At 39.3% G+C, this 25,677-nt stretch overlaps 1 protein-coding gene across 4 annotated transcripts in view; it reads left to right on the top strand.

Annotated features, from left to right (window-relative positions):
- TANC1 (tetratricopeptide repeat, ankyrin repeat and coiled-coil containing 1) overlaps positions 1-25,677 on the top strand; it is a 57,662-nt gene that overhangs the window by 24,427 nt on the left and 7,558 nt on the right. For 2 of the 4 annotated variants that reach the window (XM_072342509.1, XM_072342511.1), the window contains 16 exons: positions 71-274; positions 6,596-6,697; positions 9,339-9,460; positions 10,161-10,350; positions 10,584-10,841; positions 12,120-12,245; positions 13,389-13,670; positions 15,013-15,164; positions 16,145-16,376; positions 17,834-18,000; positions 20,544-21,151; positions 21,331-21,439; positions 21,663-21,785; positions 22,618-22,854; positions 23,895-24,080; positions 24,790-24,865. In XM_072342509.1, coding sequence (XP_072198610.1) covers positions 71-274; positions 6,596-6,697; positions 9,339-9,460; positions 10,161-10,350; positions 10,584-10,841; positions 12,120-12,245; positions 13,389-13,670; positions 15,013-15,164; positions 16,145-16,376; positions 17,834-18,000; positions 20,544-21,151; positions 21,331-21,439; positions 21,663-21,785; positions 22,618-22,854; positions 23,895-24,080; positions 24,790-24,865 — 3,174 coding nt within the window. Of the gene's footprint in view, positions 1-70; positions 275-6,592; positions 6,698-9,338; positions 9,461-10,160; positions 10,351-10,583; positions 10,842-12,119; positions 12,246-13,388; positions 13,671-15,012; positions 15,165-16,144; positions 16,377-17,833; positions 18,001-20,543; positions 21,152-21,330; positions 21,440-21,662; positions 21,786-22,617; positions 22,855-23,894; positions 24,081-24,789; positions 24,866-25,677 lie in introns of those variants that run through there. The other 2 variants (XM_072342510.1, XM_072342512.1) reach the window with 2 other exon arrangements.

The raw sequence follows: 25,677 nt of genomic DNA, 5'->3' as shown, positions 1-25,677 counted from the left end.
GAATGTTTTTCTATATTAAATGTCTGTATTTTGATATGTCCCACAATGGATGACAACATTTTATTTTTAGCAGGGGACTTCTGCCCAGAGAATGCCTTGCAGAGTGTTGCAGCATCTGGCCACAGTGCAGAACTTCCCGCTGGCATTCAGCCCATCCCGGGGGATGCTTACAGGATGAACTTGGCTAAAGGAGTCTCAATGTCTTTGCCATCTTCACCTCTGCTGCCACGCCAGTCTTACTTGATGCAGTCACGATCAAACAAAAAGTCCCCAGGTAAAGTGAAACTGATGAGCAACTAAAATCTTCGTAGTATTTTGACTCAGTTTCTGACACAATGTAAAAGTAACACTTTCTGACATTTTATGTTTTACACGATCTTTTTCAGTAAGAAAATGAACAGTGAAGACTTTTTTGCATGTTCTCATGTAAAGAAGATAATTGGTGGTTAAATGGACTGTATTATTTCAAGTGGCAAATAATTATTCTAATTTGCATAGCAAATACTTTTATTGAAATGCCTGAATATGCTTAAAAACTGATAGTTTATGGTTATTATTTCAGTTAGGTAGAGAAAGCGGCTGCAAAACTGTACATGTTATTAACAGCGTTGTTATTAATGATTGTTTTGAGGGAATACTTGCTTCAGTGTTGTTTTTTTTTACAGCTAATTTATTTTGTTTGTATCCATGAATATAAAATATTCATACATTAACTGCTGTTTCAGTCTGTGTCCTTAGTAATGACCGCATAGTGTGTGCCTTACTAAATAAGGTACTCCATCTGGTTCCCTTTTATCAGCATTCTGCACATATAAATCATTCCAACACTCTAACATCAGTTGACTTCGTTCAGGTCAGAGCTTGAGTGTCAGGTGAAATTGTCCATGTTATTGTGCAGACACTCGGCAGTTTTGAAATTCTTTGTTGTAAAGCTCACAAAGTGTAAGCAGAGGACTGACAAAAGTGGTTTTTGGTTAGCCTGCGAAAGGCCTTGATGAACAAGCCTTCTTACAGAAATTGAAGTTATTACCCAAAGATTTAGGAGAGGATAGCAAATACAAGTATTCTTATTTTGACTATCAGTATTTACAGTCAAGTTGAAAATCTGAGGCACAGAAAGTATTTTCTAGTCTTGTCTCTTGCTGCAAGTGTCTTGTGTAATAAACAGCTTTGCAAGGACTCCATGTTTTAGTATAGAGGGAAGCATGTTGGCTTTTTTTGCTAAAGACTTAAGTGAACCTTGGGGTCTGACTCCTTGCTGCGTTACTGTTGGGACAACTGAACTGCATTTGACATGGTATCTAACCAACCTTGCAGCTCAGTTTCCTTTAGTGACACGCTTATATAAGCATAGAAGGGGCTGCTGTTTCTCTTGCAGAAAATGTTTAACAATTCCTGAATTTCAAATGAGAAGCCATATTCACACCTTCAGAATCATTCCATGGTGACAAATAGACCAAAACCCAAAAAGCATACACAGGAAAGAAGTGTTTTGAATACACTGGCTTTTCTGTGCCATTGTTTGGGATGAATGCCTAACTAGATACCTAGCCAGTAGAAACATTCTGTGCTATTCCTTTGAGACTCAACAAATTGAAGCTGATGGAGAATGATTTAGTACAAATGGTCAGGCTAGTACCCATAGGTAATAAAAAGCAAGAAGGATGCTAGCTGTACTAATTGCAAAACACTCCGTTCAGTAGCATATTAAGAACTTTACTGTGAGAGTGACGGAGCACTGGAGCAGGTTGCCCAGAGAGACTGTGCCATATCTGAAGATACTCAAGTCCCATCTGAATGCTGCTTTAGCAGGATTGGACTCAGTGATCTCTAGGGGTCCCTTCCAACCCTTGCAATTCTGTGGTATGATCAGCATCTTGAGGTTTCTTTTTCATGATACTATGGATGAAAGCAGTGACGACTGCAGGGAGAGTTAAAGAAGCATTCTGAAGTTCAGATGTGATACAGCTGTTCTAATGAAACTACTACTCAGTGAGGTATATTTCACATAAACAATATTATTAATGCTTCTAAACATCTTTGAAAGCATCTAAGGCAGTAAACCAAAGGAAGAAAATTGACCATTGAAATATTGTTCTTACCTTTGTTTCTTTCTGTAGTTCTAATTCTTCTTGTAACCCCGGCATGCTGATGGTCTTATGCATATAACATGATATACTTGTGTAATTAATTTCTTTGAGTTGAAATTCTGATTAGCATCAGCTAAATGGAAACAATATTCCATGTATTCAGAGATCGTAATTGAAGAGTGTATCACTAAATACTATCCACTATTTAATTAAGGGTTTTTCCTAAGTCCTTATTGAGCCCATTATCTTCCAAATTTTGGTTAGTAAATTAAAATCAGTCATGTTTTCCTAGCAGTAGGTTTCAGAGTTATGCATTTAAAAACAGAAGTAGTTAACCAATAGTTACCTGCACTTAAAACGTGTTTTTGATGGCTTCATACTGAGAACATTTCTGCTTTTGTAGCAAATGTGTCCTTTTATCTTGACCTGTATCTGTGTTTGTTGATTTAAAAGTAAGCACTTAATTATGCTTATGTCATCAATGGAAAACAAATGTTTTTCCCAATTATTTAAAAATATTGTGTAGAAAAACACCGTGCAATGAAAATTAATTAACAATTTGCTTTTACTGTTTCTCCTTTCCTTGCTGTTTTTGCATATTTCCAAGTAGGTTTTAATCTGTGAAGGATATTTTTTTAAGTTACTTTTCTTTGGTTGTCTTCTCTGCTGGCTGAGCAGAAAGCTTTATCATCTCTTGTCACTTCTTCAAATGTATCAGCATTTTGAGTTGGATATGGGCAAAACTTTTCCTTCCATAGTTGCTTCATCCTCTCACAATCTGGTTATCTGGTTATCACTACTGAAAAAATAGCATTTCTGTTCCACCAAAAGGGATTCAGTTACTGATGGAGGTATGTTTTAAACTTAATTTCCTACCTTTCTAGAAAGTTGCACGTTCATAGGTAGTGTTTGAAGGAAAGCGAGTTCTTTAACTGTAACCTGTTAGGCAGACGGTATTGTAGATCTTCTGAAGATCCCAGTAAATTTTGGTAACATACTACACCACGTAGTGTGGGGGCAGAAAAAAAACACCCCAGAAAAACAGACAACACAATTTTAAAATGGCATTCAGGTCGTGTATGTTTCCAAACAGGATCGGTTTAATGCATGATTTTAAGTTACATAAAAAGAATTTTTCCTCATTGCTGTCAGGCATATTATCCTTAATCAGGTGTACAGTTGCTAATTTTGAAGGGTTATTTTACCTTCTAGACTGCTTCCAGTTTCTTTAGTTATCTGATATGCAATAGCTGGAAAATAGGTTATACTATGAAGGAGTTTCCCTTTGAATGTTGTACACCATCAGGTAGTTCTTGACTCCAAATTCAGGCGATGGAATGCTTTTGCCAGAATGAGTTAGCTGCACGGGTGCTGTGGGTAGTATGTTGGTTTTGTTCTGTCCCTTTAGACTGAGAGGATTTTGTTGAATCTTAGGCATATCTGTTCCATGAATGACATAATTATCAGTTCTCCAGTTTGGAGACCCTAGTGTCTTGCAAGTTTAGAGCCATCTGCTCAGAACAGATTTGGAAACTGCTAGTCTAAGGATCCCCTGGTCTTGGCTTTAGTGTCTTTTTGAAACTGCCGTTCTGAGCAGTGGCAAGGCACTTCTGTTTCCCTTTCTTTTATGCACTACCACTCTAGGTAGGGATTCAGGATTGAGCCTGAACTGATCTGTCTGTAATTATTCCTCATGTGTTAGCAGCTTGGTTTGTTGTAGACAGGTATGTTGGTAAATCTGCACAACTGACAGAGGTACCTTTGCTGCAGTGCATGCACAGTAATAACTGCCTGTTTGCCAGTCAGCCTGCAAGTAGTTCAGCCCTAGAACCTCATTATCCATGCACAGGCAAAACCACAGAAGAATAAGCTGAGCTTCTGAACTGGAACACAGAAGGCTCGACAATCCTGTTTGCACAATCTACTGTGAGTGACACCGTGTTTTAATTATTTGCATAGGAGGTGGGGAAGCTTTTTGTTTGAAGAGCTTGGAGGAGTACCAGTGCTTCTGGATCTGGTTCAATCCTCAACTGTATAACTATAAAAGGAGGGAAGAAACTATATCTTAACTTAGTAAAGAAACAAAAATACTGGTGGAATTAAAGCTACTGGTTTGTTGGAGTCAAAAGCTTCCTTAATGAAAGAGTTGATGAGGTGGAAAAAAAAAGCAGAAAAAGACAGTACAGGGAAGAATTTTTCAGCATGAGGTCTCTTGTCTGGGAATAGGATCAGTAAGCCACAGTAAGTCAGTCAGTCCCATCTGTGTCGGGACAGGTCATGGAGCAGATCCTCCTGGAAGCTGTGCTAATACACATGGAAAGCTGGGAGCTGATACAGGAGAACCAGCATGGCTTCAGCAAGGGTACCTAGTGGCCTTATATGATGGTGTCTCTGCATCAATGGATGAGGAAAGAGCCACTGATGTCATCTATCTGGACTTCAGTAAGGCCTTTCACACGGTACCTCACAACATTTTCACAAAGCAGGATCAGCTCAGGGCATTGCCTAGTCAGATCTTTCAGTGATGAGACTGCACAGCCTGCCTGAGTAACAAGTTTCAGTGCTTGACAGGGAAGTGCTCCGGTCCCTTGACTGTTTTGGTGGCTCTCCAGTAGCAGCAGGAGTTCTTGTTGTCTGCTTTTCTTTCCAGTTTTACCTTTGAGTGAACTTTGGCTTTCATAGCATCATCCCCACATGCCCATCAGTATTTCTAAGTTCCTCCCTTTGTCCTATTACCAGTTCCTGTATCCCACCTTTTTGTACTGAAGTTGAATTGTAAGCCAAGCTGAACTCCTGCTTGTTGCAGTATCAGGGTGGACTGCTTTTGTGTTTGGAGGAGGCTGTTATTAATAGTCTACCAATATCCTGAGCTCTTTCAGCCTTGAATTCCTTGAATAAACTTGAGGCAGCTCTCTTGAAATTCAGGCTTTGTAGTCTGCCATTTTGCTTTTCTCACTCCTGTCGCTCTTGTAACCCACTATGTGATTGATGATCAGTATAACCAAGGCTGCCTTTGGTTATCACATCCCAAACCTGTGCTGGAAGAACTGTTATGCATCATCATTAGTAGATCCATCTAATTCATGTATCAAGTACACATGACACTGACACCCTCTAGAAGTCTGGATTGCTTGTTTCTTGCCATGGTGCCCTTCCAGCAGACTTAAGGAGGATTAGTATATCCCTTAAAAGGCTGCTGCCATTTTATTATTTCCTTTTCTTCTCCTAGGATATATAACATCATATAGCACTTAAGAATGAAGCTTCTCCCATTTGAATTTGACAGAATTAAGGTTTCTTGTTTGAAAGAATAAAAGTAAAAAACATGGTATGTGATCGTGTGACTGTAAGTCCAGGATTCTGGGGAAGTTAGAAAAGAAACGGTCATCATGAAACGTAACAGGGTCTGTGCTCTTGCTTTTGAAACTATTTATTATTATTATGATGCTTTTGAAAAGGAGTAAAATAGAAACACACAAGATGAAAAGGTGGGCTGCTATCTGTAGAATAATTTTCTCTGGAACTGTGTCACTGCTGTGGCCTAATGGTATTAAAATCAGAATGTCAGGGATATTTTCAAGTGAGGAAACTTCCTTTCCTACTCTTATGATGATGATGCGTGATAGCAAGAACCTGAGATTTTAGCTCTAAAGTATAAGCAGAGCTTGTATTTAAATGAGGAAAAAACATTATTTATTGCTAGAGCTGGGGAAATCCCCTGGAACACCTCAACTTTTGTATTTTGCCGTCTAGTAATTTACTGTGTTTTAGGGACTTCTAGGCAATATTTTTTTCTTCTGGATGAATCACCAAAACCTTAAAAAGTTCGGGTGGCTTTATTGACACTTCACAAAGAATTCCAGTAGTCCTGTCTTAAACTTTAAGGAGTTTATAATCAGGAGGGAACCCAACTTTTTACATGGTTTTAAACTAAAGGAGGGGAGATTTAGGTTAGATATTAGGAGGAAATTCTTTATTCGGAGGGTGATGAGGCCCTGGTATTGCTGCCCATCCCTGCGGGTACCAAAGGACATAGATGGAGCCTGGGGCACCAGCCCAAGGCAGGGGTGGGGCTGGCAGGTCTCTTCTGACCCAAGCTATTCTATGATGCTGTGATTCTGTGAACTACTTGTATTTACTTTTAGTTTTAGAGGTGCTAATAACAAAATTATCTTCCCGTTGTATTGGAAAACGAAAGCTCTGTAAAGAGAAGGCCTGCTGGATGTACAAGTTCAGACACTGAGAACAATCACTCTTTACATATATAGGAAATTGTGAGGACTGTTGGAGTACGCAGACTGGTTTACATTCCAAAAAGCACAAGCAGAGCATTTATTTCTCACAAGTGTGAAATTGCAACAGCTCTTGAGCTCTTACAGTAGCAGCTGTGTGTCTAAGAACTAGTTCCTCTACATTATTTGTGTCTCTGAGGAGAGACACTTTACATTTGAAATTTGTGGTACATCTGGAAAAAATTAGATGCATTCAGCTATTTTCCTTTACAGGTCCAATCAGAAAGGCCAAGTATGTGGAAAGTCCTAGAGTGCCAGGTGAGGCAATTCTACTGCTGAGAAAACAGTCAGAGCAAGAAGAACCCAGTCAAAATGGTAAGAATCTGTTTGGTGATACTTCATCCATTCATTTCAAAGAAAGTGATAAAAAGTAATTATACTGAAATTTGTTTCTTTATTTCTAAGAGTGTTTGGCAAATGTAATATTCTTGTAGTAAGGATGAGATGTTTTTCATTATATTTACATGATCTTTGTCACAATTCTTGGAGATGTGTGCGTACTGCAGGCAAAGTGACATCAACTGTTGTTTATTGCTGTATACGCCAAAGGTCTACTAGGATTTTTATGAATTTATTTTCAGTGTAGATTGATTCCACATGTGCAGTTCTGCACTGGAGACAGTTAGTCCTTTTAGAAACTTTGTGAAAGCTTCCTAATTAAGAAGAGGGAGTAACAGCAGAATTCTGTGTTGACAGAGCTGGTCAAAGCTACCTCTAGAGCTGATGGGTGTCCTTGGTGTTTTATGTTCATTACCTTTGGCAAGCCCGTAACAGAACGTAGCTTTGACAGTGAATGTCATGGTCAGAGCAGAATGACCCATAATTTGGTATATGACTGTATGCACCATATCATGGATTTCACGTGTTTAACGTTACTTTTATTTTTTTAACTTAAATGACCTCATTAAATTAATCATCAGGTTCCAGATGAGTAATTTTTGTTGTTTGCTTTTTTCTTTTGCCTCAATTTTAAGGGAAACGACCCTTTTAAAAATAAATAATTTCTTTATATATATATATATACATATATATATATAAAGCCTGTTATCTTTAATAAGTAATAGTGAAAATAGAATTCACTGTAATTGTTTCCTCCTCTTGTTCCTTTATTCCCTGTGTGATATGTTACAGTTAGTCTGATCTCTGTCATGCTTGCATCTTCATAATAGTTTTAGTGCTTGTAGCCCTCATCTCCCTTACCTAATGATCACCTCCTCATAATAATCCTCCTCTTGACAGAATTGTATTCCCAGAGAAAGAGAAACTCATAGCCAAACCTGAAACCCAGTGTGAAAGGATTCATTGGTGGTTGGTGGGCTGAACAAATTAGGCCACTGGATTCTGTCCTTGTTGCTGAACTGGCATTGTTACTGTTTAATGCTTACTCAAACCTGTACAAGGTTAAAATTTAAATAAAATAACAATAGGTTTTTGTGGCAATTGAATTTAATAAACTCTTTTATTTCTAGTGTTCTTACTTTAAAGATAATAATCAAAATGACACATACTGTAGAGGAAGTGCTTTTCCCGGACAAATATTCCAAGACCTGGCAGTATTCAGAGATGCAAAAGCTTTGGCTCTTGACTCTGTTTTGTAGACTTCCTCTTTTTGGCATTGGTGAAGGATGGTCAGATATTCCAGTCTAAAACCTGAAGCTGTCCAGGAAGTTAAGCAACATATGTGTTTAAGCAGGCATTGAGCTGGAGTGAAATGCAGAAAGATGTTCTTCCAGTGAAATACTCGTGTTTACAAACTGTGGGCTTTGTTGCTCAGTAAAACTGAAACATGAAAGTAAAGCTTACTGAGCAATCTGTTCAGTTCTATCAAAATCACAGTTTTTTTCTGGTTTTCTTACAGCCTACAGCTGGGGGAAAATATGCTATTTCTTGTAAATGCCGCTAAACATCTGTTGTGTCTTATGTGGTTGGAGATCATATGTTGTGGTATTTTGGGGTTTTTTTGTGTGAAATATCCGCACCTGACATGCATTTGGCCTAGAAAAGCTGCAAAGGAAAAACAAAAGTAAAGGAACAGTTTAGTCGTCATTACTCTTTTCCTGCTGTGTTTTTTGATGGTGTAGACGTGCAGCTGAGAGGTTTCTGCTTTTCTCCTTAAACTTAACAAGTCCATGCAGTTATATCTCTCTCCTTTTCTTCACTCATTCCCTGAGGCATTCCTCATCAATTAGGAACTTTCTGTTACATGAAGTTTCCAAACTGCACACTGATGGAACTGTTTTGAAGAATGCCCCTATTACCTCCCAGTTGTGTGGGGATGAGATCAGCAGGCTTGGTGCCTTGCTCAGAACACACTGCTTGGGAAGTACCTCAGGCTGTCCTTCACTTTTCCCTCATTACAGGACCAGGTAGTAGCTAATGCAGCTGGTGGTCAGCTTTAAGAGTCAAAAGACTTAAATACTATATAAAAGTTTCAGTTGGGGAAGAGCTGTATAGTTTGATGGGTGATTCCAAACGGTTGGCAATAAATAACTCAATGTATGGTATAGACGCAATGTTTATAAATCATCTGTGTCATTAACTCTACTTTTCACATTTTTAACATAACCTGAAACTGTATGAAAAAGTACTGGAATAGTCTTTCAATCTGACAGTGAGCTTTGATAGGGACATGCTGCTGTTGATTCAAACTAGTCATCATGTTGCTCATCAGTCCGATGATGTTTGTTTTAATACAGCTGATTTCACTTATCCTTTCTGTTTTGACTGTCAGGGTGGTGGGTTTTTTGTTTGTTTTTAACCCCAGATTTGTGCAGCTATGCAGAGAATTCAAGGCCTACCAACAATTTAAAGACTATGTGGCATTAGCTTCTCTGTTAGAGAAGCTGATAGAAGATCTGCTGCTTGCATCTAATTGTACTCTTTCTACCTCTCGTAACATTTCCCAAATGTAACTCTAATTTTCACCAACTTTCCCTCCCCACTCTCCTCTCTAAAGCAAAGCCTGATAAAGACTCAAGCTGTTCTCCTGCAGCACAAGAATTGATGACGAGATTGGGTTTTTTACTGGGAGAAGGGATACCAACATCTGCTCATCTAGAAGAAAAAAATGAATCCATGGTAGGATTATTGGAAAAATATAATGTTCATTCTGTTTATCTTAGAATTCTCATGTTATTTTCGTTATTTGCTACGTGCAGCTACTTGATACTTTACCAAAATAGATTCTATTTTAATAGTCATAAGGTAGTAGAATTGTAGCTGAATTATAACAATCAGGCTATACATATTTGGTTTTATGGTTGTGAATTTTTTGTTTTGTTTTGCTTTTTAATCATGGGTACCAAGTAGCTGGTATCTGTATGAAGTTCATGTTCTAACTGAAACACTGTGATTACCAATTTCTTCCTTTCCTTTCTTCTTTTATAATCCCAGGCCTCAGAAATCATCTGTTGGGTTTCCATGACAGGGAAAGGTTAATAAGACTTCATTTCCATTACTTCTAACACAAAGTTTGGATATGTATTTTGCCAGTAAATATTTAATAGAGAAGAATTCTGTCTCACTATAACTACAAGTGAATAATGAATTCTTAAATTTTTAGGATTTTAAGGTCTCAATTTTAAGACTTTTAAGATATTTTTAAGAGTAATCTGAAATTGTGTCCTTAATGCTTCCAATCAAGATAAAGCTTCCATTTATTGAAATTTTCACTCGGAAAATGAATGTTTTGCTTTATTTCACATTGATGTTTCTGAATTTCCACACAGTGGTGTACTGCCTTCTGTGCAATATCTATTCCTTTTTCTTCACGTTGCAGTGTACAATAGCCAGTCAAGGAGTCAGTCCATGTTCTACCCTCACAAGCAGCACTACATCTCCGAGCACTGATAGCCCATGCTCAACACTCAATAGCTGTACTGGGAAAGCAGCAGCCAACAAAGGTAGTCCCTGTGAAACCATGAGGAGCCCTAGCTCCACCCTGGAGAGCAAGGACAGTGGAATAATAGGTAAGCATCTTAATTCGTAGTGCGAATAATAGACATAATGTCTATTTGCGTTTGGAAGTCTGAGAAGCTGTGTTGTTAGGCCTTTTAGATAAGTAATGTTACTCCAGTTTAACAGAATATCCACTGCAGAACCAGGCCACAGATGCTATATGAGTTTGAAAACCATCATGCATATTAACACAGGTAGGCCATTTTCTTCTGAGGTGTACTTCACATCTGATTTTCTTTCTCAGCAACTGTAACAAGCTCATCAGAAAATGATGATCGCAGTGGATCCAGTTTGGAATGGAGCAAGGATGGGAGTCTCAGAGCTGGAGCACACCGAGGAGTTGGTCATGATCGAAGAACTGACAATTGTTCACCAGTTGCAGAAGAGGAGGCCATTGGATCTGCTGAGAATTTGCCAAAGGAAGTACCAACAGGAGAGGGTCCTGTTCCTTACACTCAGAGTTCTGGATCTTTAATAATGCCTCGTCCAAACTCTGTTGCAGGTGAATACTGAGATACGAAAAGGATTTTTTGTCAGTGATATGACATTTCTGTTTCATCTTTCAGTTGAAGTTATGATGTTGTTAGTATGGAAGTATTTTTATTGGACAAAGAAGCATAAGTTCTAAGCCAAATAGATACATAAATTGCCTCAAGTGTTGTGAAATCGATAAATACCTGGACAAGTGCATCTGTCTTGAGCTCCGTTAGCAGTACCCAACAAATTCAGTAACAGGATATTTGCTTATGTAACTATGACCCTGCAAACAAAATCATCGGATAAAGTATTGGGAAGTGTGGGTACCATATATGTGAAGCTAGATTTAGTTAACAGCTAACCGAAAGTTAGAAGTTACGTAGTAAACACAGAGTGAAGAAAAACAGTGGAGAGGTTAGAGGGATTGGTTATTGATGTTCAGAAGGAAGAGAGAAAGATACCGTACTTGATTCCAGCTAGAAACTGTTTTCTGTAGAAGGGACTATTTTTAGCTTAAAAGCTGAAACAGAAATTGCTGCATGGGAGTTTTCTTAGTGTGACAAGTTGTGTGAGGGAAATACAGTTGGTAAACCAACTTTTAAAACTATGAATGGCAATATTTTGGCATAGGATGTTCGAGCAACTTGGGCAGGAATTTTGAACTTCTGATAATGCCACTTGAAATTTTGGACCTGCAAAGTCACAGATTACAAATAAGCGTAGATAAGTGTTATCGTTGTGAAAGCACCAACTTGCTGATTCAACTGAAAAAAAATAAAAAGGGAAACATTCTCCATGTTATTTTCCAAGGAGTTGTGTGATGTGTGATGTGTGATGTGTGATGTGTACGTTTCTGCAAAGGCCAGCAAATTGGGATGGAGTGGAACAGCAAAAGGAAAAAATGCCGACTGGCAGCTCAGTAAGTTTGTTCAAGAAGTGAAGGCTTGGCAGCAGCAGCCAGAATCCAGTGCTAGGCTGCCTGCAGGGGACAGTTTGGTAGCAGCTCTGAACTGTTTTTTTTTTAAGCTTCTATTCAGGAGTTACAGTGTCTCTTTGAATTCAGCTGGCCAAGTTTTGAATCAAATAGATAAGCTGGTGAGAAAAGAATACTTGACTGAAGAACACTGAAGTATTTCAGGGAGTCAGTAGTATAGGAAGAAGAGATCTCTCTTTCCACATAGAGAAACTGCTAGCTTGTGTTTTATTTACACCCCCTAGTTCCCTCCCCCCCCCCAAAAAAAAAGTAATAATATATCATGTAATAAAAATAAACTTAATGATCTTCAATTTCTTAATACTGTAGCAACAAGTTCTACCAAACTAGAAGATCTGAGTTATTTGGATGGACAAAGGAATACTCCTTTACGCACTTCAATTCGCTTACCTTGGCACAACACTGCTGGTGGAAGAGTGCAGCAAGAAAACAAAGGTAGGCACAGTCACATCTGTAACTGTCTTGGCACAGTCACACTGTTGTTAGCGATTTTGTAATACATATGGTATTTTAGAGTACTCATGACAGATCACAGATCTTATTTGAAAGTAACGTGCCTGTTCATACTCTTTGCTGTGTAGTGCTGTGATTTAGAGACAAAACGTATGGCTTTTAGTGGTAAATCAGTATATTGTTTACCTAAGTGCTTGTAAGCAGTGCTGTGTAGATCATGTGAACGTCCATAGTGAAGTTACGTGATACCAATGACAGCTTTCCTGTCTGCCATATTTTACCAGTTTTTACTCAGTTTTACTCAGTTAACTGCAATTTAAGAGACACTTCAGTGGGTTAAAGGTCTTCAGAAACTGTCATTAGAGTTCTGGTGCTGGAAAAAAAAACTGATCTAATACCACTAAGCCTGTTGGTGACAAAAATAGGCCTTAATATTTCTGATATTTGAAAAACACTATTGGTATTGGCAGTTTTCATATTTATTGATTAAAGCTGAATGTTTGTGTAAATTTCATCAGTGAATATTACCAGATTTGTAAACTTCAATACATCAAAATAAAATTCTCTTACACATCTTGTCATGTGTTTACCGAACATGTTAATTAATGTTATCAAGCGTGACTATGCTTCTAGCTGTGTATAGAGCACATTCTTTTCTTGTAGCTTCAAAGGGACTGAAGAGGTTAGTAACATTATTTTTATGTTACTTAAAAAATACTTTATTTAAAACTAGAAAAAAATTTATCTACCTTTTTCTATTTCTCTGTAGATGTTTTTACAGCTTTAAAGACTTGATACTGAAATGCTCAGTAGTGTGGCTCATGTTAAATTGAAAAAGGTTTGGTACTTTTTATTGTATAGAATTATTGATGACTTTTTAAGAAAAGCCACGTTCAAAAATACATGTATATTATAGGGTATTTTAAAACTTGTTCAAAGTTTACTTCACATAAGAATTATGGAGGTGACCCAAACTGAGCAAATTGTTTTTTCTTGTTTCCATTATGAAAGCCTTAGAAGAATTCTTATTGTGAACATGATGAAAAATGCCACTGAACAAAATATCTGTTTTATTGCATGTCTGGTTTCTTCTAATAAACTTTTCTCCCTGCCACTTCTTCTCAGCACATTTTGTCACCTATAAGCCTCAAGACATCTTGTTAAAGCCATTACTGTTTGAAGTGCCAAGCATAACGACAGACTCGGTGTTTGTTGGAAGAGAATGGCTGTTTCAGGCAATTGAAGAAAAACTGAAGAATACGGGTCTGGCAGAAAGCAGAGGAACAGTTATTACTGGGAATGTGGGATTTGGGAAGACTGCAATTATTTCTCGTCTGGTGGCACTTAGCTGCCATGGAAGTCGCATGAGGCAAATAGCTTCAAACAGTCCTAATTCATCCCCCCAGAGTAAGTCCCTTCTGAGAATAATTGTTTGGGTTAATGTGCTGATGACTATAATCAGAACACTGCTTGCTTTTCTGACCTCATTTAGCAGGGCTTACAGAATCATTTGAGCTGGAAGCAACCTTTAAAGGCCATCTGATCTAACTCCCCTGCAGTGAACAGGGACACCTACAGCTAGATCAAGTTGCTTATAGCCCTGTGGGTAACCTGTGCTAATGCTTCACCAGATGGTGGTCAGACATGGAACAGGCTCCCCAGAGCAGCGGTCATGGCCCTGAGCTGCTGAGGCACAAAGAGCATTAGAACACAACTGTCAGACATCAGGTCGGGGTTTTGGGTGGTCCTGTGTGGGACCGGAGGCTGGAGTCAGTGGTCCTTGCACTTCCCTTCCAGCTCAGGATAGTCTGTGATTTGTAGTAGCTTGTTGCAAGGATGGGAAGCAGTTGATACAGTTGCCTTTAACCAGTTTTGGATCACCCAAGGAAGGCAGCACCATAATTTAGTAATAAAGAAGGAATGGCTTACCCTATCTTAGGTTCAGAGCCTGCTGAAAACTCCAAAAGGAGACAATCACCAAGTAGAGATAATTTCCTTTTGGTGGCCAGCCCTTAAATCAAGTTAGAGAGGTGGAGCCAGGGTCCATCCCTTCCAGTTGCACAGGTGATTTACTTGCAGCTGTGCTCCCAGGGCTGACCACATCCCTTCACTGGGTTCTCAGTCACTGATCCAGGCTGTGACCTAATGGTTCCCATTCATTTGTTCACCTGATTGTTTATTTGAAAGGAGAGAAGTGATACTTTTGTTCCTCACAGTAACCATGAAGTTTTTGGAACCAAATGTTTTCCATAAAGTTGAAGCAGAGACAGGAATAAGGCTATGGATAAAACAGTTGTGTCTTCAGAAGGCCCCTGCTAGATCTGTAGTTTTCTGTCTGCAAGCCAATCTAGTACCTGTGTTAACTGAGAGGATTGAAGTGGACTGTCATTTCCACTATGTCCACTGATGTCACTTCAACTAATCACACGTTGATGATTCCCAGCAGTTTAGTCACATAATAACTCTAAGTTCAAATGAGTCAGTAAAAGCATTATTTTCATGACAGAACTTAACAGCATGATGGTTTTAGTTTTAGCGAATGTAACTTTGATCTAAAAGCCTGTTGGATTGCTTCAAAATGGTAAGGCTGCAAATACATACCTACGTTTATTGAAGTAGTTGCAGACTTCTTTGATAGAATGGTTCAGTCTTTTGCACTGGCAATAAAGGCATCCCACGATCTTTTCATGTAAAACAGTCTGTTTTCAGCACATTTGGCCTTTTTTATATTTGTTGTTTTTAAAAATAGGCAGCGATTCCCGTCAGGAGATTCCCTTAAGTCAGATACCTCTGTCTGCTCCTCCTCCAAGTGGTACCTATACGATGAAGACCATGAATTGTCCTGGTACTCCTGACAACCAGAATCAAACAGGTGACTCTGTGAAACGCCTTGCCTCAAAGGTGAGTTTTCCTTTAGCAATGGAACTTCTTTTTCAGCACGTTTCAAAACCTCTGGTCGTGGGGAGGGAACAGACTGATTTGCAAAGCCTCCTGGGTATGCCAGCAGTCAGCAGTGGGACAATGGCTCTAGTCTTGAATACTTCTAAATGAAAAAAGCAGCTGCCTTTTCTGCCTTTTGCATTATTAATTGATTTCTGCTTGGTCTTGGAAACACTGTTAAGTTGAAAAAACAAGTTTCATTTGCTGTGTATGAAAAGGTTCGGATCCCTAACTTCCAAAAGAGGCTGTGCATTCTGTTTGAGTATTTGCTCAGTGTGATATCAATCAGCAACATTCTGAAGGACAATAAAGTGTTCGGGCAGTACATAATGAATCTGTAATCCATGGTGCAAAGTGTCTGAATGTTGTCTGTTCTCTGTACTGTGAGAGTTTGGAGTAAGCAATTGTACATCTGATGGTTTGTTCTACTTGTGTGTGTGTGTTATTATGCTCTTTATAACCTTTTGCAAAAGTAGTAAAAATAAATCAATGACTGTGTTGTGTGCGTTAAGCAAATAATTCTGAGGAAAACATTGCATTATTGATGATGTCTTTACACTCGTGTATTATTTGGAAACAGCATTACGAAACTCGCTGGGGCTGCTCTGAACACTGTATTTTCCTTATGGCTTGTTTTTTTCAAAGAAGTGTAACTTGTATTATTTTTTATTGGTAAGTATCTATTTTTGCTGTAAGAATTGGACATTTTGATTATATTCCATTTTGGCGTGCCCTACACAGTCAAAATCCATTTCAGTGTCTAACTTCCTAAGCCTTTACACAAGTCACATGACACAAATTGCAGAGTTGGATAATTATTCTATCCCTGAAAAATGTTTTGTAGACGAAAGAGAAATGTAGTAAACTCTATCATGCATGGCTTTCTAATGCTGTGTCTTAAAAATTCACTGGGTAACCTTTTTGTTTCTTCTTTTCTCCAGGTTGTTGCTTATCACTATTGTCAAGCTGACAACACTTACACTTGTCTTGTCCCAGAATTTGTGCACAGCATTGCAGCTTTGCTTTGTCGTTCGAGTCAATTAACAGCATACAAAGATCTTCTAATAAAAGAGCCTCACTTACAAAGCATGCTTAGCCTGAGATCTTGTGTTCAAGATCCAGCAGCAGCTTTTAAAAGAGGAGTGTTGGAACCACTGTCAAACCTCAGGAAAGGTAAGTCAAGCAGGAAGTGATTTGGAATCTGAATTTAAGTTGTTTAAAAATTGTGGGAAAAAATAGAAATGAAAGCCTTTGAAAATGTCTGTCCTAATGCCAGAAGAGAAGTAGGTAAAGCAGAACGTTCCTGAGGAAAAGATTCTTCAGCTGTGGTAGTTGTTCTGTGTTTTGAAGTCAGACTCTATGAAGCATCCAAAAATCACGTAAACCTTATGTTTGTTTCTTGCCAGAAAACTCAAGGATAGCTGTTCAATGTATACAGTCAATAGGTAAACAGAGGTTAAACAGATGTTTCGTATGAAAGATTATCATGATAGAAAGATAATCTATGATAAATGGAAAATACTCACCTGAGTTGAAGGTTCACAGTAAACTCCACATAGGAGCGATCTCCAGAGGAAGAGATCCTGCCTTAGTGGTAGTCAGCCCTCAGATGAGATCTGGGAGAGGTGGAGCCAAGCTCTGCCCCTTCCGGTAGCAGCTGAATTACCTTTGCCTGTGCTGCTGCGACTCGTGCTGGTCAGTCAGAGGTTCAGGCTGTGATCAACAGTTTCCCATACAGCAGTTTTCCAAGGAAACGCAATGAGATGATTTTGTGTTTAACAAAATAAATCCTGTAGAATCTGCCTTTATTTGGCCTTACAGTCTGTGTCCAACCTGAGCAGGTACTCAGGGGAGGTGAGGGAGGTTTTTGTGAACAAAGTTCGTATTGTTCCTCTGAACATCAAACTGCAGCTCCTGACATTTTTTTGTCTGTTAACAAATGTATGTGATGTTCATTGGCAGATCTGATGTGTGTCCCTGGAGCTTTCATTCTTGACCAGAACGAACAGCGTTAGTTTATTAAGCAGTTACAAAATAGTCTTCTCGGTTTTGAAAGTGCAGACAGATGCTGTTATGATTTTTACGAGTTGTATGTTGTTCTTGGTTTGATAAGTTCAGTAAAACATAACTTCTAAGTAAGTGGTTAAAACTTATGTCAACTGGTAGCTTAAACAGCGTGCATGCTCATCCTTCCCCCGATCTGTGCATCTCTTCTGTTACGGGCTAACGGCCTTATTTAATCATTAAACTCTTTTCAAATCAGTTGTAAAACAGATCCACCGCAAATAGCACAATCAAAGCCCCTGTACTGTGATTGCTTCTATTTATTTTATCACTCTTTGGCAATGTTGTTTTACAATTATGAGGTTTGAAAACCAAAGCTATTAACTGATTTTGCTGTCTGAACAGTATCATTAAGTATAATAGATAGGTTGGTTGAAGTGGTAGTTGTACTGTTTTTCAGCAGTTAAAACGTTTAATCTGTAAAAAATAATACTTAAATGCCATAAAATGAATTGCTAGGCAGAAAAATACATTTTTATTCCCTGGCATTTAAAATTTGAGAATAAAATGATGCAAATAGGAGAATTCATAATCACCTTTTCTATTTTGTAATTTTTGTATTCCAGAGCAGAAAATTCCAGAGGAAGAATACATCATTCTGATCGATGGTCTAAACGATGCTGAATTTCATAAACCTGATTATGGTGACACAATTTCATCATTTATCTCTAAGATAATTTGTAAGTTCCCTCCCTGGCTGAAGCTCATTGTGACTGTGAGAACTAATTTTCAGGTAAAAAAACACAGAACCCTTTGACCTCTTTCTTACCAGCAAAAGCAAAGTGATCTTTTATAGGGATGTAACTGCGTTGTTAAGAAAAACACAGGTTGTAGAGGAGTTCAGAGTCACGTCCTTAGGGTTGGGGTTTTTTGTTGTTTTGTTTGTTTGTTTGTTGGTTTGTTTTTTCTTTTGCCTCCTTTATCATTGCATTTTTTTTTATAGCAGAAGTACGATAGGGGAGGTGTGTTTGTTCTGTTTCAGATCTCTTTCTTAAGTATGCTAATTGAATTGCTAGTACAAAAAGTGGGGAACTATGTTTCTTTGTCTTTCTGGAGGGAAATGAACAAATTAATGAGTGAAAAATTTAGTAATGATTAGAAGCGCATAGTGGTCTTATCTAAACAGTCTATGTGCTGGAGTGTAAATCCGGTATTACCCAGCTCTGTAGGAAGGGATAAGTTGCAATTCCGCTGTCAGGATTGATGCAATTGATTTGCAGCCTTTGTAGCATTGCTCCCTCTGAACAAATAACTCCAAAGTCAGAGCGTTTTGTCAGAATTGGGCAACTGAAAGATACTCTCAATAGTCTTTAGAATACTTGAGACTATACCGGCGTTTTTTCTTGAACTGCACAGCAAAGTTCAGTTGGAAGTCATGTTGTTGGCTTTATTTCCAGCACTAGTCCTGTTCTAAGTTCTTCACTGTTTTCTTTTTACTTCAGTTTAATAATAATACTTTTAGAAGTATGTCATCTTAGTTGTCCTTCCCCTTAGATAGCAACCTTTATATTTTCAGTGCATGAGATACAGCCCTATCGTTCCCATGCTGCTGCTCAACTAGGCATCCCACATATGCAAAGAAGAAAACATGAAGGAGGACAGAAGTCCAGCTCCATAGAATATATTTTCTAACACAACTGAGAGTATGTCTAGATAGAAGTAGGCCATAAAAATGTTTTCAGGTAGACGTGCTGAAGTGTGACTGTGCCATACTTGATACTTGCCTTAAACTAAACAGCACTGTATGTGTGTAGTAAGTAGAGTGGACGGTGAAGTGGATCGAGAATTGGCTGACTGGCAGAGTGCAGAGGGTTGTCGTTGGCGGTGCGGTGTCTGGCTGGAGGCCTGTGACTAGCGGCGTCCCCCAGGGGTCTGTGCTGGGTCCAGTCTTGTTCAACATCTTCATCAACGACCTTGATGAGGGGATAGTGGCCACCCTCAGCAAGTTTGCTGATGACACGAAGCTGGGAGGATTGGCTGACACGCCTGAAGGCTGTGCGGCCATTCAGAGAGACCTGGACAGGCTGGAGAGCTGGGCAGTAAGAAACCGGATGAGGTTTAACATAAGCAAGTGTAGAGTCTTGCATCTCGGTAGAAATAATTGCATACACCAGTACAGGTTGGGGGAAGACCTGCTGGAGAGGAGCTCTGCTGAGAGGGACCTGGGCGTCCTGGTGGACGACAGGTTGGCCATGAGCCAGCAGTGTGCCCTTGTAGCCAAAAAGGCCAATGGCATTCTGGGGTGCATTAAAAAGAGCGTAGCCAGCAGGTCAAGGGAGGTGATCCTCCCCCTCTTCTCTGCCCTGGTGAGGCCTCATCTGGAATACTGTGTCCAGTTCTGGGCTCCCCAGTACAAAAAAGACAGGGATCTCTTGGAAAGAGTCCAGCGGAGGGCCAAAAAGATGGTGAAGGGCCTGGACCATCTCCCCTACGAGGAGAGACTTAGGGAACTGGGTCTGTTTAGCCTTGAGAAAAGAAGGCTGAGAGGGGACTTGATCCAGGTTTATAAATACCTGAGGTGTGGGAGCTATAGTGGCGAGGCTGGTCTCTTTTCAGTAGTGCGTGGGGACAGGACTAGGGGCAACGGGCTGAAACTCCAGCATAGGAAGTTCCGCACGAATGTGCGCAAGAACTTCTTTACGGTGAGGGTGACGGAGCACTGGAACAGGCTGCCCAGGGAGGTGGTGGAGTCTCCTTCTCTGGAGATATTCAAGACCCGCCTGGACGCCTACCTGTGCGACGTGGTGTAGGGAGCCTGCTTTGGCAGGGGGGTTGGACTCGATGATCTCTAGAGGTCCCTTCCAACCCCTATAATTCTGTGATTCTGTGATTCTGTGAAGTACCTTTGTGGTATGTTATTACTAGACAGTGTGACAATGAGAATATTCTTTTCTCCTCTCATCGTTAGATCTGTTGTTTAATAGACAATTCCTTCCACCTCCTGCCTTCCCCCTTGCCCATATTAGTGTTCTGTTATGGTAACTTTTTTGTTCCCTTAGTTTTGAAGTGATGGTTTGTATAGGAGATGAGCTATACAGCCTTGCAGAGATTGCCCAGTAAAACATTTGAGAACATCCTGTGCAAAATGATGGAATGCAGAAATACTGTTTCACCTCTTACTGGCGGCCTGCATTTGCAAAGCCACAGTAGTGATAGAAAATTTGGTTTCAGTCTATCTCTACTCATTACAGAAGATAACTATAGCAAAGACACATCACTGAGTACTTGGTGTGCAGCTGTGGAATGCTATAATGCCTGTTGTTCTTTCTTCCCCAGGAGGTAGCAAGTTCACTGCCCTTCGTCAAAATATCCCTGGACGATTTTCCAGACAATAAAGAAATTCATGATGACTTGAGTGCTTACATTCAGTACAGAATTTATAACAGTCAGGAAATTATAAACAACATATCTTTAAATGGAAAAGCTGATGCGGCTATAATTGGGAAAGTGAGTAACCATCTGATCATGAGAAGCCTGGGATCTTATCTCTATTTGAAACTGACTCTGGATCTTTTCCAAAAAGGTCATTTAGTAATCAAAAGTGCAAGCTACAAGGTAGTTCCAGTGTCTCTGTCAGAACTGTACTTACTTCAGTGCAACATGAAGTTTATGACCAACTCTGCATTTGAGCGAGCCCTGCCAATATTAAACGTGGCTCTGGCATCCTTACATCCCATGACAGATGAACAGATTTTCCAAGCTATTAATGCAGGTCAAATAAATGGAGAGCAACAATGGGAGGACTTCAGCCAAAGGATGGAAGCTCTTTCATGTTTTCTGATAAAAAGACGTGACAAAACACGTATGTTCTGCCACCCTTCCTTCAGAGAATGGCTGGTTTGGAGAGCGGATGGTGAAAATACGGACTTCTTATGTGAGCCAAGGTAAATGAAACTTGCAAGAAGTCATTTTCAAATAACTGCAGTTGTTTTCCATAATTGATCTCAGCTATTGTTGAGAGGACAGATGAATGTTAAAACACAAACGTGACTAATATTTGCCAAATTTACTGCAAAGTGTAGTTATAAAAGCTGTTCTCTTTGTATTCTGTTCCTGTTACTAGGAATGGACATGCTTTATTGGCTTTCATGTTTTCTCGACAAGAAGGAAAACTAAACCGCCAACAGACTATGGAACTTGGTCATCATATACTTAAAGCTCACATTTTTAAGGTAAAGCCATTAGCATAATAGATTTCAGGACCTATATGTATCAGTGTACCTTAGAGATGCTAATCTGAGTTGCTTTAATAATTTGTTGGAAGCTTGTACAAAATACTTGAAATTGTTACTGGCATTTACAAAAAATGTATTTTCTTTTTGTACTGATGAAGTGTAGCTATAAATAGTCTTTAACACACTACAGAGAGATTTCCTGTTATATCACTCCTGCTAGGGTCTCAGTAAAAGGACTGGGATTTCTTCCAGTCATCTTCAAGCCTTGTGGATTGGTTATAGTACAGATGGACTGTCTGCAGCCCTTGCTTCCCTGAGAAACATCTATACACCCAATGTGAAGGTAAGGAAACGAGCACTGGTGTATAATCAGTGTTCCATCTGCCACTGTTGCTATTACTCTGTTAATGAATGTTGAAATTATTGTAACAGTTCAGAAAACAAAAATGCATCTGTAAATAGTAACTGAAATCTTTTATAACAAGCCTGCAAGTACTTTTTCAAGGAGTTGTTAATGTCCCATTCAGTTTTCCTTGATTGGTGTAAAGAAAGAGTTCACCTTGATTTTGTTGTAGCCACACTCTGTTACTTAGGATGCCTTTTCAGGAGGTCAGAAGTATGACCTGTTTTGCTGGGCAGGGTTCAGCTGTATTTCCATGTATGGGGGGGAGTATCAAGTGAATTGAATTAAAAGAAGAAGTACTGTGATAACAAGAAGATGCAAAATGGCAGAGCTGTGAGATGAGTGCCCTAGGTTATGGATTGGGAAAGCCAGGATGATGCATTCCTATTCTAGCAAAACTGCTCTACATTTTGATTGGAAAGTTGGTTGTCTGCACATGTGCACACACTCACAGTTTTAGTTTTTTTAATGCAATCCAGTTCTTCATTTTATATATACAGCTTCAAAAATTGTAGCGTTGCAACACTAGAATTTGTGGTGAGAGTGCAGTGAGTTCCAAGATAGAGGCGGATCTTATACTGAGAGCACTTTGTTACATGGTACAGTAATGCATTTGCTGGCAGGTGATTTATAAGTTTTTGTTCTGCTTTGTATATTGGAAAGCCCATGTCTGCCAATTAAATCTGCTTCTAAATCAGGGAGTTACGTATAAAGATCTAAATGAAAATTCAGCCAAATTTGAATTAAATGTTTTATTTAAATTAAATTTTAGGTCAGCCGGCTGCTGATCTTGGCAGGTGCAAATGTGAATTATAAGACTGAAGTACTAAATAATGCTCCAGTACTGTGTGTTCAGTCACACCTTGGACATGAGGAAGTGGTCACTCTTCTACTAGAATTTGGAGCTGCTATTGATGGAGCATCAGAAAATGGAATGACCCCACTTTGTTATGCAGCGGCTGCGGGTCACATGAACATAGTGTCACTGCTGTGCAAAAAGGGCGCAAAGGTAAGATGATGGACAAAGACTGCAGTTTGCACAGCAAAAAGTCTTGCAGGGGCCTAAGAAAGTTGTTGATTACATAACTACATGCTGATATAATTAACACAGAGAGTACAAAAAGAAAGTCCAGAACATGTACACAGACTTTTCAACAGAACATTTTCTCTCTGATCATGTCCATGACTAATCTTACACACATTCATGATTACTCCAAAGGACTACACACCTACCAGGTATCAAAACCTTTGCATTTCTATTGCTTAGAAAGCCAAGTACAAAATGCAGAGGTCTGACCTTCCAGCATTTGCAGCGCAGCCAGTCTGCCCTCTCTGTGAACTGATGCCTAGTTCCTTCCCAGCTGGAAGACTGCACACTTTGTTGCAGTCCCAGCCCAGACCTCTATCCTGTTGAGGTCCACGAGCATGGCAGCACAGTCATTTGACTTATCAGCCACTCTTTCCAGATTTTTGTCACCTACAAATGTGGTGAGTTTGCACTCTGTCCCATCATACAGGGGCACTGATGAAGGTGCTGAACAGTATCAGGCCTGTTGTTCATCACAGGAGTATACTGCTTATACTGCTAATGAGTTGTGTCCAGCTGGACTTTGTGCTTGGGCTCATTTGTTCAGCCAGTTTTAGGTACACATCACTGAATGTTGTGTAATGTGTATCCATCAGCTTGTCCATGACAGTGCTATGGCAGTGTCGGAAGCCTCACTAAAGTCAGCACAGATGACATGTGCAGTTCTGCTGAGCTAGTCACCTTGTCTCCTTGTGGAAGACCACCAGGCTGGTTAAGCATGATTTTCCCTTGGTAGATCAACCTTGACTGTTTCTGTTCACCATTGCATCCCTTGCACATTTAGAAATGATTTCCAGGCTTAGTTTCTTCATAACTTTCCCAGTGACTGAAGTGAGGCTGTTTGATCTTTCTTCTGCCAATTCTTGAAGATAGGAGTGACATTTGCTCTCTTCCAGTGCTCAGGAGCTGCTTCCCCCCATGACCTTTCACTAGACTTTTTAACTTTATTTTTTCCAATGCAGGCTGACTATCTAGACAAAAAAGGGCAGTGTGCTTTGGTCCACAGTGCATTGAGAGGGCACTGTGATATCCTTGAATATCTTCTGAATGTTGTTTGGAAAGCTTCTTCTCAGGAGCAAAACTCACTAAGAAAAAGCCAAGCACTGCAGCAATCACTGACGGCAGCTTCCAGTATGGGACACTGCCAGGTAGGTTGATAACTGGAATATTTCCTAGTCTGTTGGAATCTATCAGAATGGTACAACAGTACTTGCAGGTTTGTTTTGTTTTGTTTTTGAAGGGTTTGTAAAGCAGAACTGTTGGAATTTCTGGTATTTTAAGTATTATGCATTCTTAGAAACTCTTTCAAATGCCGTAATTAAATATCCCATACAATGAATTGCTTCAGAATTTTGTCCACATGTAAGTCTCTGTCTTTTTCATCGCTGTTCTCGAGGTTGTACGAAGTCTCCAGTGGTAGTGGTAACATTCAGTGTGTCACAATATGCATTTGAAGATTCTGAACTGCATTTAACTTGAATTAATGATTAACTCAGTCTAGTAAAAGATCTTATTTGTTATCCACTGATGAAAGTGAAAGCAGCCAACTACTCAATGACGAGAGAAATTGATCTCATCTATTATAAAAAATTACCTTTATCTAAAAATGTCCTAATTTTTGTTTTTCTTATCTAGAAAAAACGTTTTTAATTTTAAATAAATTACATTCTGCTATTTCAAATTTCAGTATTTTCCAGACATTCTGTGTAGCACTTCTCATGCACCCTGAAAATGTCCATATTTCCCATATACTTTCTCCTTCCCTATTTTTATCATTTAATTTAATGATCTTTTAATAGCAAGTGAAACATGGCTTGATAGATTCTTGTGTCTCACTAAATCTGTTGGTTTTGACAGGTGGTTTGTTACATCTTGGCAATTGAGGACTATAAAGTTGACATCAATGCCATTGATGCCTCGTGGGGAGAAACAGGTATTTCTTTTCTTGTATTTCCTCCAATTATAATTCCTCATTAAAGAACAGGGTGGGTTTTTTGTTTGTTGTTGTTGTTCTGCTTTTCTCTGGTTACTGGAACCCATCAGTTTTTGTAATAAATGCACTTTGTAGGCGTCAGTGCAGGTTTCATTTCTTAAACCTCATGGATTGAAAAGAGTTACTCTGTGTTAGAATCACTATAAATTAGTTGCTGTCTACTTAAACTGCAGATTGTCCCTGGGAATACAGTCTTCAAGCTTCAGTGTAGAATTTCATCCAATTATTTATCTGCATACAAACTTTTACTTTCAAAAATCGCATCCATTTGCCAGAAATCTAGGCCAATCCTTCCTTCCTGGCTGGACAGTGGATGAAAAGATAGGCCTTTATATGTATGGCAGATACTGGATCATTATCATTTTTTAAAGGGACACAGTAAACTATGCAGCCTGCAGCTGGATGCTTTCATGTCTTATTGTGTGAGCAGCACCTGAGTTGAATTTCAATAGATGAGTTTTCACAACGACTTTAGGAAGCCTGGTTTTGAAGAGCTGTCTAAATTCATCTTCCCTTAGTATTTTCTTTTCAAAGTTTCGTATTGAGGCTCTTGCTTAATGAAATGGGAATCTTTACTCCTAAAGTTAGTGCTTGGTTGTGCAATCATAGCTTGTGGTGTAGGGGAAGGTCCAAGTCCAGACAGCTGTGAGCTGTTGTATTCCTCTGCTGGGAGACACTTTGCCCCAACTTGCAACTTTGTAAAACATCTAGAGTCAAAATAGCTGCAGGACAACCCTTACCTGAAGCACCAT

This window comes from Excalfactoria chinensis, chromosome 7, assembly GCF_039878825.1.
Source record: "Excalfactoria chinensis isolate bCotChi1 chromosome 7, bCotChi1.hap2, whole genome shotgun sequence".
NCBI classification, from domain to species: Eukaryota; Metazoa; Chordata; class Aves; order Galliformes; family Phasianidae; genus Excalfactoria; species Excalfactoria chinensis.
Note: the sequence above shows the minus strand (reverse complement) of the source record. Positions and strands in the feature narration are given on the sequence as shown.